This window comes from Manis javanica, chromosome 16 (assembly GCF_040802235.1).
Source record: "Manis javanica isolate MJ-LG chromosome 16, MJ_LKY, whole genome shotgun sequence".
Classification (NCBI taxonomy): Eukaryota; Metazoa; Chordata; class Mammalia; order Pholidota; family Manidae; genus Manis; species Manis javanica.
In genome coordinates this window covers 38,071,265-38,087,593 of record NC_133171.1, presented here as the reverse complement: position 1 = coordinate 38,087,593, position 16,329 = coordinate 38,071,265, and the positions used below count along the sequence as shown (strand labels likewise).

Here is a 16,329-nt window from a genome sequence, read left to right as displayed (position 1 = left end):
CTTTTGCATAAACAAACTAAAATGGAGATGGAAACGACGCATCTGTGGTTGCACTGAAAGTACTGACCAAAGTGGGGTAGAAATACCGGAGTGTGACCTGGGGAGGGTTGATTAAACCTCCAGGGTCCGTCCAGGTTGGTTTTTAGAGTATTAGTTCTCATCCCTTAGATGAGAGCTGCTCCGTCCTGGCAGACATGCAGAACGCCTACAGACTGTGGCTGCTTCCCCTTGGCATGCTCAAAGCACCTGGCTGCACATGAGGCATTTTACTGCGCCTGGCAGCACACATGCTACCTGCAGCCAGGCTGGGATGCAGCCAGTTACAGAGCCGTTTCACAACCAGTGATTCAGGACATCCTTGATGACTCAAGACATTCTAGGTTTCCTCACTTTCCTTTGCCAAGTTTAGACTCAGACAGAGGATGCAGAAAGTGGAAGTGGAAGCCATAATGAAAAGTTGCTGGGTGTGTTAGAATGTGGTGCACTTATCAGGTAGTGAAGGTCAGAGGGCTTGGCAGTAGCAAAGCAAAGAGCAGAAAATCCTCCTCATGTGTCCTGGCCAGTTCAATGTGGTCTTTATTTGATAATGACTGAATTAAACTACTATCCTGCAGCGTGCAGCAATTCCTGCTTGCCAGCCACAGTCAAAATCTCCCAACAAATCAGCGAGGAGAGATGCAAAGTGGCCGTTCAGCCCCTAAAATACAATTATACTCTCCTGATCAGTGACAATTACAAGGGACCCACCACCCGGACATTGAGGGATGTACTCAAAAATTCCGAGAAAGCCTTGAAGTCAAGAATGGGAATGCAAGGAACTTTGCTAAAGATTAAACACCAGCCTTCTGAATGACGTCCTGAGACATGCTACCACATGGATGAACCTTGAAAACATTATGCTAAGTGAAAGAAGTCATACACAAAAGCCACATATTGAATGATTCCATTTATATGAAATATCCAGGACAGGTGAATTTATAGGAACAGAAAGATAATTATGGTTGCCACGGGCTGGAAAGAACAGAGAATGTGGAATGACTGCCAATGGGTAGGCATTTCTTTGAGGATCCTGAAAATATTCTGGAATTAGATAGTAGTGATGGTTGTACAACATTGTAAAACATTGTGAAAATATTAAAAACCACTTAACTTTCACCATACTTTAGAATGGTGAAATTTATGGTTTATGAATTACATCTCAATGAAAACACAAACCGTAACAAAAACAAGAAAATGCCAGCCCTCTGGTTAGAAATAATTTTTTTGTCCTTAGTCCTCTTTGCTTCACTCTACGTTATTTGTCCCATTACACCTATGCTATGAATGTTTATTGCTTCACCAACAAGTCCCTGATCTATGAGACCAGGCTGGAAGTCTCCCCTGGGCTCCAGCTGCAGCTGAACATATTCCCTGGTGACCCCATGGGCACTTCAAACCCAACATGATGGAAATAAAATGGCAGTTTTGGACCCCAAACTCTTTTTCCTCCTGGTTTTCCTCCCTTAGTTGATAGCTCCCCTGATCATCCAGTCATTTAAGCCATGCACATGTGGGTCATTCTTTACGTCATCCATTCGTTTATCTATTCAGTTCATCTTTTTTTTAAGGCCTGTTAGCTATCAGGCTATGTGCTGAAAACACAGCTCAGACCAAGGAGCACATGGTCTCTCAGCCCTTGGGAAGGACACTGGGAAGACTATTTCATCAAGAACTCTAACCCAGTGAGATGAGAAGTATGCCGTGGCAAACACGGGGATCCGTATCTGTATGCAAGAACAGATCACAGGGACCCAACCCCACCTCCAATTAGTCACCAAATGCCATTGCTTTTGCCTTCTCAGTACCCCTTAGAGCTGGTGTTTGCTCTTTACCCACAGTCCCCTCGCCTTCCTGCAGGCCCTCATCAGCTCTCCCTACATGACTATAGCTGCTTCCTGACCAGCCTCCTTATCCGGATTTTTCATGCCTCCAGTCTTGCTGGTCTCAACCCAACCGCATTGCTATTAAAAAGACATGTTTGAAAACAAAACATCTCCTCGTGCCATTTCCTTGTCTATAACTTTTTTTATCTCCTGTAGTGATCCAGCTCACCTGGGCCTATACCATACTCCCATCAGAACAAGGGCCCACAACAGTAGAGATGGGTGACACGAAGAGGGTTTGCCCCTAGAATCACTGTGTAGTTCAAGGTCCTTCCTAGGACCGGGGAGGTCCTTTCTGATACGACACTTGCTTATTTCTTCACTCTCAGTCCTTACCGTGGCTCCTCCCATGGGGTAGGAGAGGTTTTCTTTCTCTAGCTTCCCCCAGTCCCGCTTGGTGTACACATCACCAAGCTGAGAATGGTCCCCAAGGCAGAGAAGTTGACAGACGTAATATAATAATTCACAGATGCTGTGTTAGCAGATGGCTGATCTAGGCCACATCTGAAGGTCTTTCAGGTATTTGACCCTGAGGCCAGTTCATGGGCTCTGTTCCCCATCCACTTAATATGAAGCCCCTCACGCAGTCCAGCAGCAGAAATGGATGCAACTGAGTGACTTGACAGCCTCCTCAAGACCGAGCACAAGAAGATGTGGCATGTCGGACAGAACAGGTGGAGGGAATGAAAGAAATGGGGCAGGAGAGAGGAGACAGAGAGTGCAAAAGGGTGAGATGACTCTCCTGTCCTTACTTACTCAGGTGCAGATCACATAGCCACTGCAAATGTTGATACTAAGTTTTGGTGCTAGTTAGAGGAACTAGTTTGGTAAAAGGAGATGCCCCCCAATATGACTTCCCTAAGGATGTTACAGGAGTTAGAACATGACACTGGAACCCAAAGTGAATGACTGGCCTTACTTTCTATATATTCCATGTGTGTGACTGAGTTACCAACAGCCAAACTCTTTGGTTATGGACTATACCATCTCTGCTTTCCATGCTGAGTCCTGTAAGCAGGAGCTAGAGCCACATGGGCCCTGCACACTAGCCCTTGTCATTCCTTGCAAGTGTCAGCTGTTGTGCACCTCTGAGCTTTTGCACCTGCTGTTCCCTCAGACTGGAATGCTTTCCTTCCCTCTTGTCTGCTTATTAGACCTCATCCTTCTTGATTCACTTTGAGCTCCTGCTGACCCTCCCAACACTAAAAATCCAGGTGACCAAGGAGCTAGGAGCCCTTCCTCAGTTTTTCCATCGCACACCCAATGTACCTCTCTTAGAGTCCTCATAACACTATATCCTAATTATTTGTATACATATGTCTTCTCTGCCAGATGGGAGGATGAGGATTGTATCCAGTTTCTTTATCCTCAGATCTTGGCAAAATGCCCTTAGCACCTAGGTGGTTTTCAATAAATATTTTCTGCATAGATGAAAGAATAAATACTCTATTACTGCATATCGGATAATAGCCACATGTCTCTTTGTCTCCAGACTAAATCTTTTTTAATGTCCTCACAGCATCCTATAAGATGCCTCCCTTCTGACCTAAACAATTTGCTGACCCCCTTGTCAAAAATGTAGAGGGATCAGGGCTAATTGGATTTGCCTAAAAGAAGAGAGACAAGGGAGAGAGACTTAAAGCAGCCAGGCCTCATCCTGTTGCAAAGTTTACTGGACTCAGTTTCAATAAAACTGGATCAGCTGGCACAGTTCTCTTCCAGCCCTGATTTAATAGAGGGAACAGAGATGTTGAATGTACCATTACAGAGGAGCATGGGAGGACAGGAGACTGCTTAGATCTGAAGGAGCCAGTATTGCCCATTAGTGACTGTTAAGAGGAGGAGCCCTCACCTATTACATGTAGTGTCCCTTCCAAGAACCTTGGGTTCCTGGAATCTGATAACTCCGATTCTGACCTCCCCACACCTGATCCTGTGGTGCTACCAGGGATGGAGTGACTATAATACAATTAATGGTTGCCTTGAGCAAGTTACCTCTTTTAACATCTATTTTAGAAAGAGAATAAAGATTCTTGTCTGTTGTAATTGTTGTATTCCAGTAAATAGGGAATTACAAAATGACATAATGATGGAAGAGAAGTCAGCTCAAGATGCTATGTTTCATTAGACCAAAGGTCACCTTTGACCAAATTTATAATTTTAAACTTGGCCCGACATTCGGTCCCTGGGCTCATTCAGAAAGTTGTTAGGACCAGTTCATATATAAGAACTGGAGAAGACTCCAATTTATCTGCTCAGTCCTGAGGGCTGGGCTGGGGTATAGGTCAGATTTCATCTATTCTGAGAGGCCTTCCAGATGGCCACATGGACAGGCCAGTTCTGGCCCCCTAGGTCACCCTTGTGCAGGGAAAACTGACTGAGTAAACAAGAGAAACAAGAGTGGACTTAAACTGGTCAATTGTGCATTGATATTTTTTTTCTTTTAAAAATCATTAAAACCCTGAAACAAAGCCAGAATCAAGCATGAATAATGCGATTGTTAATCATCTTGTCCAAGATGGCCATTTTCATCTTTCCATCCTAAAGGAACTGAAGGCCAAGATAAGTTTCCTTCAGGCACAGATCAACTAAAAAGCTAGGGAGAGAGCACTCTGCCACTGCAGGGGATTCCGACCCCCAGCTGTTCCTCAGAGGGTGGTCAGTGCCTTCGCTCATTCACCTAAGTTAGACGATAGATGATACACTGAAATGAGCCATATGAGGCTGTGTATTTCTCCTAACAACACATCAGCAGAGGATGCGGCAAAGTCCAGAGGTTCAAGCCTCGGTTTTCCATCCTAGGTGAATTCACAGGGCTCTCCTTCTCTAGTCCTACAGCTAAGAAATTTCCCTCCAAAATCTTCCTTTAGGACAGTCTAGATTGAACTGGAGTTGGACAGACTGAAACATGTTTGCTTCTTAAAATGTGTGACATCAGTCTTGGAAGTTCGATTCTGATTCTCCCATGCTCAAGGACTGTCCACCTTCCTCCCGGCCCCAGGATACAATGCCTAAGAATCAGGAACAAAGTAAATGGAAGAAACCAAATTGTTGGACCTTTGAAGAGGGGGTATCCAGGGCCATTTATTTGAAGTTTTCTATTCTGCTGAAGAATAAGGAAAGGTCTCATATTTTAATATCCACACCTTTATTTGCCATTAAGTTAGTGAGGTCCAATTATATACTATATTTCCTAAATTCAGGTCTTGTTTAGAAACAAGTGTTAAAATGAACACTTACATACATCAAATGTCAGAATTTAGGGATTCACATTATTTTATTAGGGTTCCTGGTTGGTTATTTATCATTCACCCTTATGGTTTGCCATCTAAAACTCTTCAACCAGGAACTAGTTGCTTCAGAAAGGAGATCAGATGTAAGGCTGAACAACTTCCAACATGCCCAGATTTACTGAGGGCCTAGGAGCAATTTCTACATTTTGTCTCTCTTGTCTATATGTGTTATTTGGTTGGCTCCCCCAATTGATAATTAATTGTTATTATTAAGAAAATGGAAAAAAAATTAAAAGGAATGAACCATCCAGATGAAATCAAATTAATGAACCCCTACCATTTCACCATTTAATGAGATAACATAGAAAATGACACAAGAAAACCATTGTTCTTACTTTCATTTCAAATCTGATTCGGCCACAGCTCATTAGAATTGTGTGTGTGAAGTTAGTATCGTGGTTGCTTTTCCAGTTGGCCAGCTGGCAGGGGTCTAAATAGAAAAGCTAAGTGTGGATGTCTGTCTGATGATGGAATTTTAAGGAATGGATAGATTTGAATTTAGGGTTAAAAATATAGATATCCAAGTTTCTCTAAATTCCTTCCATGCTTTCCACTGGGATTAACACATCTTTCCTTCAAGTAGTAGAAAGTACTGGAACAAGTATCCTATACACATGAAGACATTGCCTTTTTACCCACATTTATCAAGCCTTCTCTATATGAAAGGCACAATGTTGAATGCTTAATGTATGTTATTTCATTTATCCTAGCAATAGATACATGAAGTGGATATGATTATTATTTCCACTTTACAGATATGAATCCTGAAGCGCAGAAAGGTTAAGTAACCTGACCAAAGGCTCTTAAATGGTGCTACTGGGGTTCACACTCAGGATGGTCTGAACTCCCCAGCACAGATTTTTAAACACCTTCCTTCCAATATGCTCTTCCCTTTCTCTGCCAAGGTAGTGAAGAAATTAATGGGCCTCGGTTTTTCTATGAGATATAAAAGGAAAACAGTAACAACTAGGCCTTTTAAACAACTCTGTTTCTTGCATGAGTTTTCACAAGTAGGTCTTTGTAGCAGGTCTTTTAGGATAGACCAGTATAAACCAGTATCCCAAGAAGTTTCAGATAATGGTTTCACTACGTCATACTTCCTTACTCTATGTTATAGTAAGGCTAACAGTTCCTACCCCTTTTCTACTTCACATAAAATGCATCAAGTTTAGGGATATGATGTCATCACACGCGCTTGGACCTTCCTGGAAAAGTAGGGCTATGTAAACACACAGTGGAAGTGACAGAAAAATAGTGTCAGTGTGGTATGTATACAATACAAAATGGACCAAATTACTTTGTTTGATTTGGGACAAAAATAGCTCCTTAATCTTGCATATCTGTTGTTTAGTCATGTTGCATATTGCCTCTGTCTGTGGCTGTCAAGGGCAATCTGAAAGGGAAATGTGTCTGATAGAATGTTGATTGGATTAGCAGTTTAGCATTCTCCTTTTAGAGGAAATAGCACAATATCCAAGATCTTGCCTGTTTCCAGCTTTTGGAAAAGCAGCAAGTCAAAATTTTGTTGCCAGATGACAGTGTTACATGACGGGAGTGTAGCTGTGAATTTCCATATACTAAAGGCCATCATGACCGTCCTTTATTAAAGACCCAATAGCCTTCTATTATGATTCAAAAGTAGGAAGGTCATTTCAGGACTCTTTTTTTCCAGAGTTACTAAAACATCATTTATACTATCCACACTGAAGCGGGCCATCAACCCAGAGGAAAAAGTGGAAGCTAGCATGAGAGTGAAGTAATTTAAAAAGGCAGGAAGGATGTGAATGTATTTAACACCACTGAACTGTACATTTAAAATATGGTTGAGGAGGCAAATTTTATATTATGCATGTCCTATCACAAGTAAAATACTTTTTTTTAAAGTTAAGATGGTAAAATCTGTGTTACATGTATTTTGCCACATTAAAAAAAAAACACAAAGGATGAGAGACCACCACTCTTATCTCATGGCTCTGGACAAAGCTTCTTGTGAATGGAATCCCCTCCGGCCCCGATAAAAACGCCTGACACCATCACACTTTATGATGCCCTGTCACACCTGTCACCGAGATCAAGGTTTGGAGGAAAGGAACATTCACCATTTTCTTCCTGTGACATTGAGAAAGCATTAAAGGATCTTCTGGTCATCTTTACCCCAGGAAGAGGAACTCTCAGGCAGAAAAAAAGCAGGAACAATTAACATGCATTTCACAGATTCACCAGCTCTCACCAACAGCTCACTTGAGTTGGACTGACCCTTTCGCTGGGCCTTCACAGTTGCTGACCTATAATTTTGTTTCTAGAGTGGCAGAGAGAAGAAAAGGGACTTTTTACCTCCTCTCAGTCAGCTCTGTTGTACATTTATGACCTCTGGCTGTTCCTATTGAGGGCTCAAAGTTTCTAAGTACAGGAGAATTTCCTGACATCTTTAGTGGGGAGCAGGGCTGGAAAGCGTAAAGCTGCCAAAGGCCTTACAGTGACATTTATGCCAGTACCTATGTGTGCTTGGCCCATGACTCTACGGGAAGAGCAAAGGCTCTCATGTCCAAGCCCGTGACTCCTCCCTAGTCGTGACTCTGCTTTAAACCTGCCATTTAATGGCTGAGGGTCTGAATGTCTTCATTTATGGAATTCAAATAACCCCTGACAGATAACCTCCTACCTTTGCTTGGTGATGTTTTGCTGAAGATAAATAAAGTAATGGATTTTTAAATCTTTTGAAAAGTGAAAACGTAGTACAAATGTGAGCTGTTGTTAAATATGTCACTGAAACACCGTGGTGTAATGGAAAAGTGCCAGTTACCAACAGACCAGAATGAGGCCTGTTGAGTTGCCTCAGAAAAAGTAAAGAAATGAATTAAATGAACCTCTTACAGTAGCATTGGGCCAGGCCATTTCCCAGGATCTGATTGCTTTCTCTTTTTTCTAGATAATTAGACTGCTTTTGAACCACAAAGTCAATTTGATTTAATTGATGCTCCTACATCTTAAGTGTATTTTTCTCATGGTAAAATACAGACGGGCTGCGGGTGAGGAGAGCGTCTCGAACCAGACATGGAATTTCCTTCCTTGCTCTCCCACCCCCCTCCTCTGCGTGCGTGGGTCTTGGTTAGTAGGACCGCCTTAGAGCTCTGTGGTTTGCAGATCTAGGGGTACACAAGCGAGCTCCCAGCCTGTCAGGGTGAGGTGCATTTGCGTGGAGCATAAATCGGGGGAGAGTCTTTCACGGGGGAGTCTCAGGGGTGCAAAAGTGTGTGCAAGGGCCCCCTCCTCGGTATGTAGTAACATGATTTCAGACCCTGAATGTGCAGATGCGGGTGGTGAGGCTTCAAGGCAAGAACTTGAATCAGTCTTGAGATCTAAGGCGAAGTTTGTTGTTTTTCGCCCTCCTCAAAGGCCTCGGAAATGCCCCCTGGGGTGGATTCTTGGAATGACTAGGACAGCGGTTAACAGGTCTTTCTCTCTCAAGCCCTTGGGCCTTCGGCAGCTGACCGGGCTGTGCGGGTCTGAGCCCCGGGGGAAGGAAGAGGCGCCCGCCCACGGCCTCGGCGGTGGGTGCGCGGGTTTGCGCATCCCGCCCCCGGGCAGGGAAGAGGCGGAGTCGGGCGGTGTCCGCCCCTGGTCGTCCCCGCCTCCCGGCAGTTCTCCGGAGCTGCACCCGCCGCGGTCACTGGCGCCTGCGGGAGGCGGGGAGCAGGGAGCCCAGGCGGGAGTGCGGGCTCAGCCGCCGCCGCTGCCGGTGAGTCGGAGGCGCGGAGTCGGGCCGGGCCGGCATCAGGACCGCGAGGCTGGAGAGCCCCGGGGCGCGAGCGCGGGGCGACGGGGATGTCAGGATCGCGACTTTGGGGGAGCCCCAAAAGCCGAGCCTGGGGGGCCGTCCAGAGTCGGGATGTCGAGGAACCCGAGCCCGGGGGCGGAAGGCCAGTGACCCGATGTTGGGGAGCCCCTGAGCCGAAGCTCTGAGGGTGCGGACCGCGACGCTGGGGAGTCCCAGAGCCCTAGGCGGGAGGACGGAGGGGTCCGGACCGCGACTGGGGAGCTCCGGTGGCCGAGCCCGGGGTGGAGGAACGAGGGGCGCCCTCCGCAGGGCGGAGTGGTGCAGAACCCAGGATGGGGATGCGGGGGAGAGGCAGCGCCAGGCGGGCGGGGCGGAGGGGAGCCCCGGGAAGGGTACAGTGGGGCGAGGCGTGTGGCACCTCCAGGGAAAGATGGAGGAGTTTCTTGGAGTTTCTTGGAGTGGGCTGCGCGAAGAGCCCCAAGAGCTGCTGGTGAGGATAGCGGTGAGGAGGCTGGGACACCGCGGCGGCCCGGCCCAGGGGTCACAGCCCCCTCGGTGGAATGGCGGCATTGAGGGCACCCACTCGGGAGAGCCGAGCCAGGCCGCGCGGACGGGCGCGGGCGGGGACCCCAAACCCAGTAAGCTCGGAGTGTTGGGAAGACGAGGTGGGGGAGCACCTCGCCGGCACGGCCGGGGGACCTGAAGGCTGTGGGGGCGCCGCACCCTTCTGTGCATCTGTGGGCTCTCAGGCTAGACCGACCAGGGGCAGAGCCTCGAGCCCGAAGGCTCCTGGTGGCATCTCGCATTTCCGAGCTGCGTTAGAAATGATTCTGCCCAGGGACCCAATGCGAAGCGTCTGGACATAAAAGAATAGTTAAGGAGTGAGATTTCAAATACCCCGGTAAGCTCGACCTGTGTGCGTGCCTCAGGCATAACTCAATATTAAGGTGTGTGCAATTTTTAGATCCATGTGTTACTTGCTCCCCACTCTCCTGTACTCCGTGAGAGTCTGTTTCTCAGTAAAAACTAGAGGGAAATCAAGAAAGCGCGGGCACACGCACACACATACACGCCCTACAAGCGAACTGCATTCCACAGCCCAGTCAACCTGAGGATTACTGTACAGTTTGGGATTTTGTCCCTGTTGGTCAGGGCCCCCTTTACTGAAGTTAACAGGAAGTTACCCGCATGCAAGGTGGACTGCCCTGGCTGCTTTCTTAAGATGTTGGCAGCCTGTACCCACCCTGAGCTGCTGCCATTGACCAGGTCACTGGGCAGGGTGCTAGGCTGCTTGGGACTTGGCGGGTGGGTAACCCAGTGTGTATCGCAAGGGAAACAAATGACCAGTGCTCTGTCTCTTTCTTTCTGGTGTTTGCCTTGGGTGCCCTGCACCCTTTAATTAGTTCAATAATACTGACATCGTATACTGACTTATCCCATATGGTTAATTAGGTATGGAAATCAGTTTACTTATTTGGTATAACAGCTAATTCAGGAAGATCCAGGGGCTCCAGGAATCCTATTAAGTGGATTTCTCCATTGGAAAGTTCCTGGGCTCCGACAGGCAAGGGGAGATGCCCACACTTCTTTCCTCCTGTGCTGTAGACATAGGCCCATCTTCCGACACACTGAGATTCCAGCTTCCTGAGAGAACCGAGGACTATTTTGGCAACCAGCATATGTTGGGCCCATTTTTTTTTCTTCATGAAAAGGATATCTCTTCAATAATTTTGCAAGTTAACTGGAATTTACAAATATCACTTCAGGATAGGTTTTGTTTGTTTGTGTTCTCATTAAGGGGTGGTCACAACCTTGTGCCAAAATCTGCATTATTGTTATTGCAGCAGCATATCTACTAACTTGGACATAAAGCTAGCTGGTTCTTCCAACTCTGTATACAAATGTTAAAATAAAATATGCTAGCATTTATTACATTCCAGTGAGCGTATCTCACCTTCAGAAGCCTCCTCCTGGCAAGCTGTGTACTAATTCTAGTGATGCTGTCATTGCTGAGAATAATTTTGGACCTCCTGCTTTGGAGGTGCCCTCAGAGTTCGCAGCACATCTACTGCATTGCCTCCATGATGGCAAACCTTCCTCAAATGGAACAGAACCAAACGTGTGGTGCCAGCTTTGGCCTCTGAGGTGGGGAATTGAGGCTGTAATAGGATGGCTGCCCATTAAAGTAATGAAAGTCCTCTTGAAGGGCTGGCAGTTCTAAAGGGATATCCAGTAAAGAAATGTGTGTGTGCTTAGAATTGGAAAGTAAGTGCTTTGAAGTACAACTGTCATTTGGGTGTTCATGCTCTGATACGTGTGTGAAAAAAAATCTGGCCCTGTCATTTTATCGTTACACTTTATGGCCTTTTGGGCTAGAGAAAATAAGCCTTTCTTTTCCTTTTCCAGGCACTCCTCACCAGGCAATTTCCATCCCTGTGAATTTTCACGGAAAACAAAACAGAAGACTTGTTCTCTCACAAAAAAGAAGGTACCCAGAAAGTCACTTACCTTATATGTAGCTAATGCCTGGAAACTTGAGTTTTTTTGTGCAAAGATCTGTATAGAAACAAGGGGAAGAGAATGAGTTCCCAAAATTCATTTCAGTTTTGGGATGCCATGGCACACACAGTTAAAAATTAACATATCCCTTTTCCTCATTGTTTCTCTAAATACCCAGTGTTTTTTCAGATGATTTGACGTAAAACTTCTTACTGTCTTGATTTGAATCTTGATCTCCCTGTGACCTTGGGCAAGTTACTTCATGTCTTTTAGCCTCAATTTTCTTATCTCATAATAAAGTTACTCATGAATATGTACCTCATGGGGCTGTGACAAAGATTAAATAAGATTTATGCAAGTAGACACTTGAGTTCAGTACCCCACACATAAGTGCTCAATAGAGTCTAGCTGTTTTTATTATTAATATTGTTTACTGATAGTTTTATACTAAAATTCCTTTGAAGCCATGTATAAATTCGTCATTTCCCAGGTAATGATATTCTCTTTGGCTGGGCTTTGCAAATGAATGTGTGAATGAGAATACTCTCTTTTTATTCTCCTAGCCTCTAAGGAGTTTTTAAAGAGTGACCTTAAAAGCAACTGTTAACTAGCTGTTTTATTTTGAATTCAGATGTTTTTTCAATGAACATTCCTGTTTTGCCTCTCTACATTAAGTGTAATGACTTGATGAAAATTCGAAGGAAAAAAGTTTAAAAGCTCCTAAAATTTTTTTTTCCTTGATCCAATAAAATACTGTTCTAACAAAATAGCAACAGTTCTCTTGGCATGTATTGAAAGGGATGATTCTGGTGATCATTTGTTTCAGTTAAACTTGAATTTTGACTTTCTTTGTCTTCTAAATGACAGGGAAGAATTACCCTGACATTCAGCTCTCTTCTCTTCCATAAATAACCAACATTAATTTTTTTCCAATTTATTAATTTGATCTGTATATATATATATATATACACACAGAAATATGTTTTATGTATATATATATGAATATATATATCATATATACACACACACATAAAGAGGAAGATGCAAAACATGGGAAAATAATTTTATCTTAAATGGTTGCTATGAAATAACTGTTTCATGATATGTTCGACATTTAGTGAGAGTTCTGTCTTAGGCAAGTATGTGCAGAAGATAGAGATACAAGAAAGACTTCACTGTCCAGAAGTTCACATAATGCGCTTTCTTAGTACTATGCATTAGCAAAAGTTTTTTCTCCTAGTGGCTTATGGAATTAAGGATTAATATGGATTTTACTGCATGTTCTTTTCCCCCAATTTCTTAGGAAGGCTAAATATATAGATCTTTCAATTGTTCACATTTTGAGGGTGGATTAACAGTTAGATCCTTCTGTGCACTCAGATGCCATGAAAGGAGATAATGGCCATAAAAATATTTGGTGAATTGTAAGTGATACAGAACCAGAGGATAGGATGGTAGTAATTGTTCTACCATATTTTCCTGGAGTGTTCTGTTTATCACCTCCATTGGTGTCTTTGGTTGCCCTCCAGGACACTGGCAATGTCTGGAGACATGTGTGATTGTCACTGGTGGGGGTGAGGGGGATGTTACTGGCATCTGATGTGTAGAGGCCAGAGATGCTGCTAAGTCTTATATAATACACAGGACAGCCCCTCACCACAAAGAATTATCTGGCCCCAAACATCAGTAGTGCTGAGAAACCCTGGAGCATGGGATCCGGAGTGGGGATCAACTTGCATTAGCATCCCAGCACAACTCTCTGAGTTCCTTAAACCTGAGGTTCTATAAAATGCAAGTCTGAAGAGGTATTGTATAATTAAATGAGGTAGTGTATATAAAGTGCTTACCACACAGAAGGTGTCCAGTAATGGTAACTCTTAATATTATGCCTGGTCAGTAAACCCAGAGGCTATGCTTCAAACAGACGGCTTTAGATTTTTTTTTAACTCACTGAGTACAAAACCAATCCAGTTTTCTTGATCCCATCCCTGTATCCAAGAGTAGGCTGAGGACCTAGACTTAGGGCCTCCAGTATCTGTGGGTTCCTTTGCATTCTGCTAAGGTTCTGCCCTGGTTCTGCTAGGCAGCTACATGTAGGCTACAGATGATTCCACCCAAGTGAGCAGGTCAGCCCCCCAGTCCTCTCTTCTGTAGAGGAAGGCTGAGCTAAGGATGGAGGGCCTTTCTGTTTCATCTGGGCTACACCAGGAAGGAGGAGATAGCCAGGCTGGGAAGCGCCCTCTGACTGAGCTTATCTCCCAGCCCTGCTCAGCCCCGTCTGCATGGCCAGAGCTTCCTCTCCTGCATGAGCAGGCAACAAGGTCTGGCAGTTCCCCTTTATTTTTCGTCTGCCCCTCCTACTCAAGCAAAAAGTTTTTTTAGGGATCCCTTCGCTTTTAACAACAATCCTACAGATCTATTCCAGTCTTTGCTCGGCATGGGGTTCCCCAGCCATCTGGGAGGAGAAAGGAGGCCTCTTATAAAGCCCAGGCTCTGCTTTGATCTTCATGCCTTTCTGTGTTTTCCTCATGCACACTGGAGCCACATGAGTGAGTAATCCACTCACAGTAACCAGCAGAACTGCAGCAGCATGGGGGTGGGGCAACATTCCGGGGAGGGAGAATGGTTAGCAGACCAGGATGTAAATAACAGTGGTTTCTAGCAATGAGCTCTGTGGTTCTCAGTCCTGGCTGTACAACAGAATCACCTGGGCTGTCTAAGAATGCTGATGCCCCAGCTCCACCCCAAACCACTGATTCCGTGTCTCAGCGGGTAGGGCCAGGGTATCAGGTTTTTTAAATGCTCCAAGGATGATTCTTAGGCCCAGTGAGAGCTAAAGGTCAGGACATGCCCCATGAAACTAAGTTACAGTTAAGGAAAAAAGGAAAAGAAAAAAAGAGAACCAAATTAAAAATATCAAAGTGTTATTTTGTTTTAGTGATGAATGTATCTGTTTGCAATATAAGATATGTTTCTTCTAAGGGATTGCAGTCAAAAAGTTTGAAACATATTGTTTTAGAGCCTTAGAGGTATTTAATTACTATTGACAAATTTACCTCTTTCAATATTTCTATGCAAGTATCTGCTGGACAGATTTCAAAATGCTTTTGTGTACCTTGTGAAATACAACTTTTGCAGCCATCTGATGTGGCATGGAGAGCAGATATCATCATACTGACTTTTTTTTACAGATGAAGGAAACTTGGAGAGGCTAAGAAACTTGTTTAAGTCAAAATAAGAAAAAGGCAAAAACAGGAACTCAAACTTAGGGCTTCTGATTACTGCTAGGACTCTGTCCAGCACATCTTACTGTCTCTTCTGCTTAGCAGACCCTATGAAAAGGAGCTGCAGTTAGAGCAGGAGTCGGGCTTCAGCAATGAAAAAATAATAATTATTGACTGAGCATTTCCTGATGTCAGGAAATATATAATACCCCATTTAATTCTCAGCACCAGCCTATGAGATAAGTACTAGTATTAGGCCCATTTCACGGATGAGGCACAGCGAGGCTGACTTGCCCAAGGAGCAGAGCTGGGCCCTCCCATCAAGCCCAGGTTCGTGAGTTGTACACTCACTGTGTTGCCCCAGTACCAGTTTGTTGGCATTTCTCTAGCGTCTCTAGGGGCAGTTTAAGTAGCAGGGAAATGCCCCATGTCTTAATCTGCTCAGGTTGCCATAACAAATACAGGTTTTCCCTGCTATCCAAAAAGTAGAATGTTTCTGTGAAGCCTTTTCTAAGCTGAAGTGGCATAAAGGGAAAGAAGCAATTACCATTAACTTATATGGAAATTTTTTTTAGTGTTTCTAGACCCAAAAAATAACCTCACTTAGGTTTTTCTGTTCCTTATGTACACATCTTGCCAACATAAGCACAAAATAAATCAAGATAAAGCACAAATATCCACTGACACTGTTCAGAGCTCTGGCGGCTTGATGCTGAGATCTGAGTGGGACTCCCAGGACGGAGCCTGGTGGGGCCCACGCTCGCCGCTGGGGGTACATGCTGCCCTTGTAATGGCTCACTGAAAAACAGACACTGAATGTTATTTTCAATTTTTGACTTTTTTCATAAATGCAAAAATCCTCTTGGGATTTCTTTCAGTCACGAAAACAGGTACTGATGTAGGGCTCTCATAAAAGTGAAATGGTGTGATGCAAACTTGCAAAAACCGGGGGATACCTGTATGGCAGACAGGGTGGCTAAAACAGCAGAAATGTATTCCTCGAATTTCTGGAGACTAGGAAATGCACGATCAAGATGCCAGCAGATAGTTCCTGCTGAGGGCCCTCTTCCTGGTTCACAGATGGCTGCCACCTTGCTGGGTCCTTACCTGGCAGAGAGGGAGGGAGGGAGGGAGGGAGGGAGGGTGTGCTCACCCCATCTCTCTTCCTCTGCTTACAAAGACACTAATCCCATCATGAGGACCCAGCCCTAATGACCTCATCTGAAACCTAATTACCCCTCAAATTCCCCCATTCAAATACCATCACATGGGAGGTTAGGCCTTCAACATAATCATTCAGAAGGGATACAAACATTCTGTCCACAACACTAGTACTTGGAACTTCCATTCAGCTTTCTTTCCTTGTGTGTGTGGCTGGAAATCCTGCACACCCCAGGCACTGAGGAAGGAAAGCCCTGTCTGCTGCCAGACCTACTTTAGGGATCCTTGTCCAGGCTGTTCGTGATATTCAATGCCACAAAAACTGCTGAAATTCATACTGCGGTTAGGTGGGGAAAGAATTCATCATGGCTTTCTGATACCTGCGCACAGGGCTAAAATCACTAGGCCAAAGTGAAGCTGAAGCTGTGGGTAAATAAAGAGGGTTTGTTGGT

The 16,329-nt window shown here is 44.7% G+C and overlaps 2 protein-coding genes across 14 annotated transcripts in view; one reads left to right on the top strand and one right to left on the bottom strand.

Moving 5' to 3' along the window:
• The window catches only part of MCM3 (minichromosome maintenance complex component 3), a 107,122-nt gene that overhangs the window by 54,218 nt on the left and 36,575 nt on the right, over window positions 1-16,329 (bottom strand). For 5 of the 13 annotated variants that reach the window (XM_073224996.1, XM_073224991.1, XM_073224992.1 and 2 more), the window contains one exon: window positions 11,502-11,549. Coding sequence is in view for 6 of the 13 variants with exons in the window: in XM_073224988.1 (XP_073081089.1) it covers window positions 11,502-11,549; window positions 15,402-15,494 (141 nt within the window). In the remaining 7 variants the exon portion in view is untranslated. Of the gene's footprint in view, window positions 1-11,501; window positions 11,550-15,401; window positions 15,515-15,672; window positions 15,824-16,329 lie in introns of all 13 variants that reach the window. The other 8 variants (XM_073224988.1, XM_073224985.1, XM_073224990.1 and 5 more) reach the window with 3 other exon arrangements.
• Window positions 8,904-16,329, top strand: part of PAQR8 (progestin and adipoQ receptor family member 8) — a 35,136-nt gene continuing 27,710 nt past the window's right edge. Inside the window, exons 1-2 of the mRNA XM_017656052.3 lie at window positions 8,904-8,954; window positions 11,400-11,481. The gene's annotated coding sequence lies outside the window, so the exon portion shown is untranslated. The remainder of the gene's footprint in view (window positions 8,955-11,399; window positions 11,482-16,329) is intronic.